Raw genomic sequence first — 13,258 nt, 5'->3', positions numbered from 1 at the left:
AAGTGAGCTGGAGGGAGAAAAGGAAACACTGGAAAAACGATGCTCACAGATGCAGAAAAGGATCGATCAAATGGCGAAAACAACAACTCAGAGCTCATTAAGGGATATTGTTGGAATTCAACAACTTGAAGCGGAAAACACAGAAATGCAGGCGCAAAAGCAAAAACAAGACAAAATGCATGAAGACCTGCAGTGTACGCTCCAAGACATCCAGAAAAGAAATGAGCAGCTAGAAGACATGCACAAAGAAGATCAACTGAGAAATGCAGACCTGCACAAGGCAAAGATAACACAGGAGGCAACATCCAAAGACCTCAAAGACAAGCTTGAAGAAAAACAAGCAACATTAGAACAGGTGGAGCAAAGATGCAGGAACCTTGAGAAGCAAAACGCAGAAACAATCGATGAGCTGAGAACCCTCATCCTGGAGAAAAAGGCGCTCGTGGAAAAGTCCATGAAAAAGAAGAAAAAATTCTTCCGCTTGTTCCAGAGGAGGGACGCTACTGCTTCTTCAACTGATGTAGCCTCGTCTTGCTCCACCTCTGTTCACCCCCCCAACCAGTCCCGGCAGTTGACTGCCCCCTCCTGAGCCTGGTTCTGCCGGAGGTTTCTGCCCGTTAAAAGGCAGTTTTTCCTCCCCACTGTCGCCTAGTGCTTGCTCAGAGGGGATTGTTGGGGTTTTCTCTCCTCTACCTTGTTTCTTTATTTACTTATTTGTTTAACTTTTTGTTCTTACTTCATTTTACCTTGTTTCTTTATTTACTTGTTAACTTTTGGTTCTTACTTCATTTTACCTTGTTTTGTTATTTACTTGTTAACTTTTGGTTCTTACCTTGTTTTACCTTTTTGCCTTATTTACTTGTTAACTTTTTGTTCTTATTTCATTTTACCTTGTTTCTTTATTTACTTGTTAACTTTTGGTTCTTACCTTGTTTTACCTTTTTGCCTTATTTACTTGTTAACTTTTTGTTCTTACTTCATTTTACCTTGTTTCTTTATTTACTTGTTAACTTTTTTTTCAACTTATCTAACAAAATAATAAACCAATTAAATTGATCCTTTGAGTATTGTTCATTTAATCTTTACAGAATTTCTCCAAAACACTTTCAAACATTCAGATCTGTCTTTCATTTTCTTCTTCAAACCTCATGAATGGTGAACTAAAACCTGGAACATAGTTTGAAACACTGAAATTGTTTCAGCTGAAACTGGCAAAGTCATACGTGCGTGCGTGTGTGTCACAGGTGATACGGTGTCACTAGTCAGGTCATCATGTTTAAGCTCATTCACTCCAGAATTATTTAGGCCAAATCTTTAAAACGGTGTCATTTCACACACATTTTCAATTCATGTCAATCGCACAATTGCAGAAATAATTATTTGCAGTATTTTATCTGATTTATTATGAGAATGTCATGCCTGACCATTTGTACCCACACCACCAAAAATGGGGGCAAAAGGGAGGAGATCACGTTTCATTGGTTACAACAAGAGGTCAGAAATATAAGTGCCGACATGAGTAGTGTCCACAGAAACCTCTGAATCTCAGCTAAAAGCTCATTTAAACCATTTCTACAAACACCAAACAAAGCAAAGACACCAAACAGTTAAAAGAGCAGTTACATCACCATGAATCTGTGGACAGGTAATATCCATATTTTGATTTATGATTTTCTGGAGTTAAATGTGAACCGAAGCATATTTTCAAAGGTGTTATATGCTACACAATGCTTACTTAATATATTAGGTGAGGGAAATAAAAAATAATTTTTTTCTATGTTTGAGTCACAGTAACTTTTAAAGTGTTTGTGCTAATAACATCATGTACAGTAAGACAGGCATGGAGAACAGCACTGACTGGGAGAAGCTTTGAACAGATGACATACTCAGAATGCACAAGCATCTAAGTAAAATCTATTTATTTAGTCTATCATCTGTGATATTATTATGTAAAATTATAATCTATTGTTCACCTCCCTTAAATAAACAGGCAGCCTCAAAGTATGAAATATTCATTCATTAAATGTGAGCTTGAAGCCATTTATACTTTTTAAGTTGTTTAATGTTTGGGTGTTCACGATAAACAGATTTTGAATGAAAGCAGGGGAACTTCGTAGCACAAAAAAGTGGCTATTCTTTGTGCCCATATGGATCAGTCCCTCTTATTACCATTATTTCCTTAAGCCTTAAGGTTGCTAGTCAATTATCAGACTAACGTTTAAAGCTTTTACTTGAGTGAAGTGACTCACATTACTGCTACTGGTAAGTAATGTTAGCTAAGTTTACAGCATATTCCATAAATCACCATGCCATAACTAACTACTATACTAGCGCTGCCGTACTGCATCCCACTCAGTGCATTTCTCCAGCACGTTTGATAGCTAGCAAAATAATAATAATAGTTTTAAAAATTAGCATGTGTTATGTACACATACTCGAAAATTATTTACTAGGACTCACCTGTCATGTGACTCGAGAGTGCAAATTCCGCCAGTGTCATTTTCCATCAAACACTCATTAAAACAGCAACGTCAAGTTAGTGCACACATCCCCGATGTCCGGGGGAGGGGCGGGGTCACACATTCAAACAGACTGACATGCAGAGGTGCAAGGCAGCCCAGACGGAGAAATTTTGCTATTACACTTTGTGACTCATTTTATTTCTCTATCTGATAAGAAAACTATTCGGTCAGACAGTTATTTTTGGTGAATGAAATACTGTTTCAAGCACGTTTAAGCACCACATCTGAAATTCAAGCACTTTTCAAACCTTGAAAAGACAATATTTAAATTCAAGCCTTTTCAAGGATTTCAAGCGCCCGTACGAACCCTGCGTATGCAAAAGCCAGATATCCAGAAAGATGGCCAAATGAAACCAGATGTCTATGATCACAAGAAAACTACATCAGTAGAGTTGTCAAGTAGTCACAATATGAGAAGTCCTCACCTTAGCCCCCTTTTTACAGAGCAGCATGACTTGTCCCAAGTGTCCTGCAGCAGCTGAGAAGCAGAGGGGGCTCATGGCGTTTTCCGAAACAACATCCACGCTGGCGCCGAACTCGAGGAGCAGCGAGACAATTTCCTGGTGACCGAGGTGACACTGAACGCAAAGCACTGGTGCGTTGTTCAGGACTTCTGTGCGGTAATTCACGTTTGCCCCTCCCAGCATCAGGAGACGGCTTACCTGAACATACAAGCAAAAAAATGCAGAAAGCATTCATATTTGAATGTTTATTTCAAAGTCTTTGCAAAGAAGTGAATTTTTTATTGCATGTACTTAAAGGTGAAAGAAATCTGAATTAAAAATAAATGTTATTCCCTTAAGAAGAGATGACTGTTTAACTATTTCACTCTTTATTGGCTAAATTATACACTTAAAAATGTGAATTACCACCCATGTTTGACCCATCTCCATTTAAACAGACTGATTCAGGCAGCAGCAGAATTGTTTCCATTACTCATTTTATGGCTCATACAGAGATCAAACTTCTTATTCTCATCTTCAGATTTTTCAGACGGCAAATGAAACAGACACATTCTAGCGAATGCAATTATCAAGTGTGGTATTCGCTTTCATTACGAGTAAATCAATAATAAAGGCCTTGTCAAACAGAACCAAAGAGTGAAATGAGTGTTTGACGACAGGAGATGAAAGTGTGTGTTATTTGCTGGATCCTCTGTAGCATAAATTAACCCCCCCACCCCTCCCCCAGAGGACAGAATAAGGTCATTTTGTAAATGTCTGTTTGACTAATACTACACATTTATACAATAACTCACAAACAGACACCAGGTGATGGAACTCCCTCTGAAACAATAACACTAACGGCAAAGAAATACGGAGGATAATTTTTCTTCGAGCCAGAATGCGTCATGCTGGCAGAACAGCCTTTCCAGGAAAGGCCAAATGATTATCTCCCTTCGAAACACGACTGAAAAGCAGTACACAGGAAGTTGGCTCGTGCGCGAAGCTTATTAACATTTACCTGTCAAATTATAATTGGACACATTAACAATATAAAAGGACAGCGGTTAATAATAAAACATTCTCTGCGTGGAGCAACAGTCGGGGATTAAAAGTGTAACTAAATATCTAAAAAAATGTTGCAGTTATTTCTGAGATGCATTTGCTTTAAAATGACCTAACCAGTGTATATGATTATATTACTCCAATGTAATAAAAGTGTTATGAAAATGCTGAAAATTGGATACATATACTGTGTGTTTAATATATAGTGTTTAAAGGTTTCCTATATCCCCTCAAGAAGCTTCTACTTTGCATTTCTACAAAACCAACCTGTTGCACTCAGGCATTTCAGGTTATCAATAATGTATTTCAGATTTTTTCATCGTTAGCTAATAAGCCGATTGTTCTGCATTCAACAGACGCGCAGGAGCAAACCTGAAGCAAAAGCTTACCTTGACATTAGGTGTGTAGAGGTTCCTCAGGGAGGCCAGGGCTGCAGAAAGGCCGTCAGTGCTGCAGTTTATCCACAGAGCCTGAAGGACACTGGATGACACGCCTGTCTTCTTGCTCAGACCCTGCACGCACGCCGATGCATAAATGCATGAGTAAATACACAAACACACATATGTAAAACCAGCGAATCTGAGGGGCATAAGCTGTCAATGTTGCTTTCCACATCTCACGGCTTATCCTCTGGTGAACCATTGTCACAGTGCATAAATCAAGAGAAAGTGAACACCAAGAAATTCCTGCAAGGGATGGATTTCAAATAAAGACGAATGCATAGACCACGTAGGTTCCACATCTATACCTTAAAGATGTGTGCTTTGAGTATGTGGTGTCCCAGCTCCATTGTCTGCTGCCGATTCAGTTTCCCCTCTTGGCGCGATAACATGAAAGCCATGAGAGCATGACCGGTCCTGGGTTAGAAAACAAGCGAACAGATAGGATACTCAGTCGTCAACACTAGGAATGATTGTTCCTCTGCTTCAAACAACATGAAAGTACTGATTCATTCTGCTGATGACGAGGAGCCTGGCACTGTCATGGAGAACTATTGTATTCTGGTGCTAGTGTGAATAAGCTAAAAATGTTTGGCAATGACCCTCTGAACAACAGGGGGGAAGAGTGTCACTGAGGCACTAATTAATGCAGAACTTCATTAAAAAGGCATGCATGATTGCGAATCACTTTGATCTGGATAAAAATCCTCTCTAGTTGTGCCCAGGCACAAACAGAGAGGCAGTGCAGGAAGCTTTTGTCTCTCTGTGCATCTCCTGCGCCAGACTACAAGCCTTTGTTTTTTTAATGATGGAGCTGGAAGGCTGTGAATGACCAGAATACGAAGCTCAGCTCTCGTCCATTTGGAGGCATCGCTTTGTGAGCAGAGGTGAGCAACAGGGAGAAAAAAGTGACATCATTCAATTTATGAAGTGTGAATGACTGAAATCTCTCATTTGAGTGTGGCTCCAGCATTTCAATTAGATAAGCACTGCAAGTACTGCTAAAAGAGATAAGCCTGCCTCGCATTGCAACATGCAATATCTACAAAATGCATAGGTTAGTATCCCCCCTCCCTCACAAAAAAAAAGCACTGATCGGGAGTCAAAAGTTATGCAGGTGATCTACTAACAAAGCACAAATTCATGAGCACAGACGCAGCAGTTCATTTTACCGATGACCAATGCAAGCTGCCAACAGCAGTGCAAATTAGTGGGTCGCAAACAAGCAGATGAGGGAACGAGTAATCCACTAACAACGCTGGTGCAGCTTGTTATTTGAAATTTGACAATTATAATACGGTACAAGCACATGTGAACAATTCAGACCAGGGAGAGGCAGTGGAAGGAGAATTGATGTGTTCTGATATGAGGGTGAAGTCTGCAGTCAGGCATCTGAACTCGGATGAATCCCGACAACTCCAAAAGAGCACAGGATTTATCCGCAGAGGTGCTGCTTTATTACAAATAGCTTCACTGTATAAAAGGTGCATTCTGTTTGTAAGAGATGACCTTTTGAATGTGTAGTGCTGTACGTCGCAACCAGGCCTTGTGCTAATGAATTTAGTGCTGTGATGTGTCTGTAAATGCTCACATCATCACATCACTTCACACTCATTTTTTTTCTGCATGCCGTGTGTATTTTTTCCGAGACAAAGGAAAGACTTTGGCATGCAACAAGCTGACACCAACAAACAGGACTTGAGGGACTCTAATGTTTCTGGAAAATCTCAAATTACATTCAGTGAAGCCTGAATCCCATTGTTGCGAGATTCGAGCATTAATCTAACAGGCTTCACTTCCACAGCTGTATTCTCACATTTCAAAATGTTATGCAATGGAGTCATTATGCGAGAGAAGAAGACTCAAAGAAGTGAAACAGCCTGCTTGAAATCTGATCTATGATGTTGCAGGGCTGCGTATGCAAACTGCTGACTAAAGGCATTTATTTACAAATGGTAGCTTTGGTGCAGTCTGCAGTGTTTATTATGGAGCGATTTCTGCACAGATATGTGAAGAAAAACACTGAATTACTGCCTCTAATACATCCAGAGCCAACTATTCCCCTCTTCTGCAGACATATCCCATGTTAAATTCTGCTCTCCTGCATTAAAATTGAGGACCGGAAATAAGCAGGACACTGCTTTAAACATTTTGGGTAAGAACTCCGTGACAACCGACAGGATGGACACCAAATTTGGGCAAGATTAAAGCTGTCAGAGACCTAAAACAACTAATTCAAAAGCGCTCTGAGATGCAAAACTTCATTCACATGAAGACACATTTATCATATTATTCTGCAGCATTAGCTGTATTTTTCTTACTGTCCTACATGCCTATTTGTGCAATTCAAGAACCTTTTCTAAATGCATTACAGAGACATACGCAAACTCTAAATGCATTACAGAAGCCTGCAATACGAATTGAGAGCTGCGAAGTTTTTGCATTAGCAGAAAACTGACCTGGGGTCACAAAGGAAGTCTGTACTCTCTCCATCAGCTCTCCACACCAGCCACTCTCTGAAGGAAGGGTGACAAAACATGCGCGTCTTGTCCCTCCGTTTGATGAGAAAGCACGAGAGCAGCTCCATGCGTTGCTGAAAGTCCTCCCATTGTAGCTCCCCCTGGACGAACCCCGCGTTGATGGCATTGAACAGCTGCTCGTCAGTCAAGGGGTGCAGCGAGGCGAGCGATACGTTGAGGATCGGCAGTGAGCGCTCAAAGGCTGAATTGGTCATGAATTTCATGTTACACTGTAACTGGTACAGTTCTGCCAGTGAAACAGGCACGACTTTGTAACTGGCACTTTTGATCACGAGGTGGCCTCTTTCAAACAGATCCAGGGTGAGTTTGAGATACAGGTAGGACCCTTGGCTGCGGGAGATCAGGTGGCTACTTAGCTTGCCGACTGTGATAGGATCGGCCTTGCCATTCAGGCTAATATTGTTCATGATGTCCTTGCTGCCGTTGATACGATACTGGATATATGCGTTGAGGTCATTGCTGATCTCTTTGTTGTCAGAAAAGTCATCCAGGGAGATTTTGGAGAAGGGCAGGAGGCTGGTGATCTCCTATTGAAGACAAGATAAAGACAGACCGTGACATAAAAACATACATCTGGGCTTCAATGAACTATTAAAGTGTCAATGCATTTTTGTGCAGTGTTTGCATTACAGAGACAGCTGCATTACTCATTACCACAGCCAATAAATAAATCATTTAATTAATTAAAAGCAAAAATATTCTTTGCATCCTGAGCTGCCATTAAGAAAAAAAGATTTGCTTGTGTACGCGTATTATCAGAGGAGTTTCTTTGAGCAGTGGGGAAGCAACCATGCTGAGCTATCAGGCCAAAGCAGACACTTGTTACTGTTCGAAATGTGGCTGTGAGGAAAACAGGAGTGGGGAAACTGAGTATTAAGAGGCAGGGGATGGATGGGATGGTAGCTAGCGGGCAAGCAGAGGTCTGAACTAGAGCTCACATTTCAATCTATGTCCCAGGGGTTGGAGAAATCAATGCACCTTAATCCTCCAATCCTCTGCCTGTCTGAGGCTAGAGAAACATTGCCTCAGCAAGATAACATTTTTCCTCTTCCTCATCATGAGAAGGCAGCGCAAACAGACAAATACACACAAGCACATGTATGCACACACTCAATAAAACATACTGAACATAATCCACAAGATATGGGGGGAAGGGGTGCAAACAACACCTCAGAGATTGTCCAGATATTAGTCTAGCAGGCAAGGGCCAATATATCGAACCCTTCCTCCGAGGTGAGATCCCATTTGTCTGTTCAAAGCACAAAACAATACCGTGACAATTTCATCTCTATGCACAACTTGGATTCTGTCTGCAAATAAGAAACATTTCATGCCTTCATATTTTCTTGCCTCAACAATGCTATCTTGATTATTCTTCCATGATTCATTTTTGCTATGCCCCGAGTTAGTCGGGCAGTAAAGCAGATAAGCTTTATTTATTCACTGAGGTTTCTTTTGCAAGAGACACCTGAGTACAAGCGACAAGTACAAATGTACACGCATAATATTACAAGTATGAAGTGATAATGCTTTAAAGTCGATCATTTAGTGCTTCTAATTTCAAGCTAAGTTGCAGCTTATGCAAACAGTAAGCTGCAGAGTTTCTGAACTTGTATCCGAAAGCTTAGATAGCAAAGCCCTACACACAGACGCAGGTTTACTGATGGCTTTTGCATATTAATGATGGCCAAACGGTTCAGATAACTTACAAAGCCGAATGTAACCACTGTCTGCACTGAATGGCAATGCTGCTGACTGCTGTGTCCAGAGCTTTAATGTTAGGGGAAACAGTATGAGAATACAGCATGGAGCGTACACAGTTTGTGCTTTTGATCTTTTGTAGGAACTTTTGTTTTTTGCTCTAAAAACTTTTGAAGGAAGTAGGAACCATCATCATTAGCTCATATTTCAATTTCAAAAACCTTTGAGTAATGCAAGTGTATGGTCATTATAGTCGATTGCATGGAGCAGGACTGACAACCACCATGTCAAAACAACATTTTATATTCATTTACTTTATTTACTGTATTTATTTCTCTATTTACTATATTTTGAATGCTGTGCATGGTCCAGTTATCATAGAATATCTTCAGTGTATCATTTATTCTGTTATTAAGCATTGTGCTGTCATTTTGTGTCATTGCATGTGGTTGTACGCAGCACTGTTTGTTCATTGTTTTCATTTCGAATGCTGCTTTCAGCATTTGTAATATTTCTCATCACGTCCAACGGTACATAGAGAATCCAATTTGGGAATTTTTTTGTGATTTTGCAACCATTTCCTGTGTCTAATCCAAATATGTGGGCTCGTAGCCTTTACACACACACCCCCCCCCAAAAAGAAACAATAAATAGAGAGGACATGCAGGGTTTTTCTGCAAAAGACGGCCAACTCTCTTAAAAACTATTTAACTGACTTCTGTTACATTTTTGGAAAATGAGACATTTTCAGTCAGTGACTAACAGCCGTTCCATTGCACTTAAAGGGAACTTAGTGAACATCATAGGAGCCTGATTTACAAAAACATTGTCAAACCGACTCCGAGGTTCTTGCATGTGAAGTCATCATATACCTCCCATCATATAGCTCCCATTAAAACAACATGCCATTCGATTCATTACTGCAGACAACTGCTAAGTGATTACAGTGGGAATGTGAACAAAACAGGAATATAACGAGAAAAATAAGATTACAAGAAAGTAAAAGACACATATGGCATGGTTAACAATGTGCTATCCTTTGCCACAGACCAGCATGTGCACAGGATTCACTAACAGAGGTTATAAAAAGAAAACAGCTACTGTAAATGTTGTGTTACATATGCCTTAAACCACACGTTTCCTTTCCAGCACAGTTGTTACTATGAAATCTACCACACGGACAACAAAAACACATCTCCGATAAGCGACTGCAACCTTGTTGTTGTTGCTGTTCTTGCTTTGCCAGCCTCCAGGTGGCTAAAAACGTCACCCTAGCAAATTCACACAAACACAAACTCCCTCTCATTAAACACTGTTTCCCTTTGTCAGAAGACATTACAACACATATGTTGCAGTGTAGTCGAAATGTATTACTTTAAGTGCAATCACCTGGAACATCTTTCCATGTCAAAAAAACGATCCTAATGCATTAATAGAAGAGCATAAGAGGTGAATACAAAATATCAGCGCTACAATATATTGATTCACCACACTGACAGGGCCTTGCCTGAATTCTTAATAGCTAGGCTGAATTCACTATATAGTACAGCCCACACTGATGGACAACACTCGAGGCCTGGCTTCTGACTGAGCAATAATAACTCAAATTCCAGACGTCAATCAAAAACCACATTATTATCCAAGGCTCAGCGCTTTCTTTTTTTGCCCCAGCAAGGAAAATAAGTTGTCATGTAGTTCATCAGTAGTGTCAAAGCCTCAGCTGTCAGCAGCGTGAATTTAATCCAAGTCCATAGCATTTCTGGAACTGGTCAACCTAGTGTCAGCTCAAAGTGACTGACTCATCTCTCTCCTGCCCTGCAGGTCATGTGTCTCAATTCTTTCCTGAATGTTGCTGGATATGCCTGACTCTGTAAAGAGTAGAATAACAAGCCGGAGCAGCTCAGGAAACACTTGTCAAAATGTAAAAATGTGCAGGGTCTGGTGACAGTGAGTGCCTAGAGGTGACGGCATATCCAGCTAGACATTTGTTAAAATGGCATTGAGAGAATTTTGATTCATTTCCTTTCTAGGGTTGCCACAGTGTTAGATTTTCAGATTTAGGATATGAAATGTTCCGGTCAAAGTCATCAATAAATGTGTTTTACAGTGTTTTATGGATTGGGACACAGGGCCAGTGTGAACTGTAAGTGCAGGAGGACTGTTGGCTACAACCGGCATACTTTTTTTTCCCGCGCTATAATCCGCACTTAAAATCCTTTAATTTTCTGAAAAATCGACAGTGCACCTTATAAACTGGTGCGCCTTATGTATGAATTCTGGTTGTCCTTACTGACCTCGAATCGATTTTATGTGGTACACGGCGCTCAAAAATCTGTCAAAAAATGTTTTAGTACGACTTAGCTATGACGCCGCACAGCTTGATGAATTGTTGGAGCATTACAGCTACTGTAGTCAGGAGCCTCGTGGACCCGGAGTAAAAACTCCGTCCCCTTCAGGTCTCAAAGTCAAACAAACGCTGCGGCATCACTGAAAGTTAAAAACAGTCTAAATTCTTTCATTTTTAATAAAATAATCAGCGTTGCTGCTTTACCAGATGTAACAATTAAGTTTAACATCCAGGCATCCATGAAAACAAAATGTTAGCAGGAAGTTAGCTCGCTAGTTCCACCTAAACATGATATACATGACTAAGAGATTTCTGAAAAAATTAAAATGTACAGCTCTGCCGTCCCTTTCGACATAAATGAAGACAGAAAACTAAACAGCAGTGACATTTATAGGGTTACTGAAGCTGGGCTAGCTGGTATAAAATGATGTGCTACTTTATCGCTAGCGACACAGCTATGTTAGCATAACATAAACACAGTGGAGCTAGAGGATGAATGCTAACTTTTTTTTCACTCATAAAAGTTAATGTGAGGGTTCTCGATGGTTAGGGACAAATGCAATCGCATGGCAGGATGCTGTAAACGGACCAAACTTCAGTCAGGAGAACAACTGAGATAATCCATCCGCAATACCAGGTTAGTCATTAATATACTGCAACAACATGGGAATAGAGCAGCTACGAGAGAATTCAACATTAATGAATCAATGTGGAGTGGAGCAAGCAAGAAGAATGAGTTGAGTCTGACTTGTCTGACTGTTTTGTTTCGCTTAATGCGCCTTATGGTCCGAAAAATACAGTATATTAAATAAGTGAAAACTAGCACTAATAACATTAAAATATATTAAAAGGTAAGACTGTAAAAGCACTTAGTTAAAGATGCTTTGTTAAACCAGCATGTGCAAATTCATTCAATTTGTATAAAAAAATATAACGACAGAAGTCTTGAGTGTTCAAACTTTTTGATAAGCTTTAGCTCAGAGCGCTTGGAAAGCAGATAGGAGAGGATAAGAGCAGACAAGAAACTGGTAATTAAGTTAAGAATCAAGCCCTCAACAGCTTGCCCGTATGCAGTGCTTCACTCAACAGCGTAACAGCCAAACTGCACCTGTGTGAGTTCATTGTGGGAAGTGAGTCTCTGAGTGTGTGAGAGAAGCAGCTGCAGCAACAGAAGAGTGAATGCCATTAGCAGTAGTTACTTTAATCATCCATAAAGTGCACGGATAAGCCGAGTAGTTACCGAGAGGGAAGAGAGAGTAATAAACTTTTTAAAACTAAAACTCATCACCAGTATAATGTGACATCTTTAATTCTGACTTGAGGTGAATATTTTGTCATCTGAGTGAACTCAGAGCCGTGCTTTAAAAGTTCTTGCTTACCACCAAGTTGATTCGAACAGTGACCACCAGTTTTAACCAGGAGGGGAACTTGGCAATGATTTTTGTGATGAAGGATGCAATGGTGTCTCCATAGTCTGGTTTGTGGAACTCAGCTTCGTTCAGCCCGTCTATTAAGATGATGTAGTCTTCCTCTGGAATCCTTCGCTCTGCAAAGACATTTACAAATAAACTAAATATTAAAGTACTATGAGATGAGAATAGAGGTCTCATACATGACAAAAATGAAATAGTGCAATATACAACTTCAGTGTTTTACCTTTCCGTAGGTTGGCCAACGGTTCCAGAACTCCTCTCCGGAAAGCAGCCATGGGGTCTTGGACACAGGAGCGCAGACTGAGCATGCTCTGGAGGTGGGGCTCTTTCAGCAACAGCTCCCGGTACGCACTCAGTTGATGTGCTCTGCACAGAAGGGCTGCGATGCTGTGTACAAATTCTGGGACCAAGCAAGTGTACGTGTTATCTGCCTGGCAATAATGATAAGCCACCACCTGGAAGACAAAGGAACGAGAACAAACGCGAGTGAAGCCATTGCTTTTTGAGAATCAGGAAGAATTAAAAATATGATTCACTGACTGATGGGTACATTTGATAACTTTAAAGCGTTTACAAACACCAACATCTCCGGTGACTGAAAAACTACCATGACAAAGTGAGTAAGTGAGGCTTTTGATACCAACAAGCCTCCGTAAAACTCCATATTATCTCTACAATGTTGAAGACGTGATTTTATCCTTTCATTATTTCACACAGAAGGGATGATGAAGAGATTGGGCGACGGGTGAAAAGCTATAAAAAGAAGT

The 13,258-nt window shown here is 40.4% G+C and overlaps 1 protein-coding gene across 5 annotated transcripts in view; it reads right to left on the bottom strand.

Annotated features, from left to right (window-relative positions):
* The window catches only part of tanc1b (tetratricopeptide repeat, ankyrin repeat and coiled-coil containing 1b), a 107,856-nt gene that overhangs the window by 15,429 nt on the left and 79,169 nt on the right, over positions 1–13,258 (bottom strand). For all 5 annotated transcript variants that reach the window (XM_031743076.2, XM_031743074.2, XM_031743075.2 and 2 more), the window contains 6 exons: positions 12,715–12,946; positions 12,438–12,604; positions 6,930–7,537; positions 4,779–4,887; positions 4,420–4,542; positions 2,948–3,184 (listed from right to left, as the gene is read on the bottom strand). In XM_031743076.2, the coding sequence (XP_031598936.1) occupies positions 2,948–3,184; positions 4,420–4,542; positions 4,779–4,887; positions 6,930–7,537; positions 12,438–12,604; positions 12,715–12,946 (1,476 nt within the window). The remainder of the gene's footprint in view (positions 1–2,947; positions 3,185–4,419; positions 4,543–4,778; positions 4,888–6,929; positions 7,538–12,437; positions 12,605–12,714; positions 12,947–13,258) is intronic.

The sequence above is a fragment of the Oreochromis aureus genome, linkage group 16, assembly GCF_013358895.1.
Source record: "Oreochromis aureus strain Israel breed Guangdong linkage group 16, ZZ_aureus, whole genome shotgun sequence".
Taxonomy (NCBI): Eukaryota; Metazoa; Chordata; class Actinopteri; order Cichliformes; family Cichlidae; genus Oreochromis; species Oreochromis aureus.
Note: the sequence above shows the minus strand (reverse complement) of the source record. Positions and strands in the feature narration are given on the sequence as shown.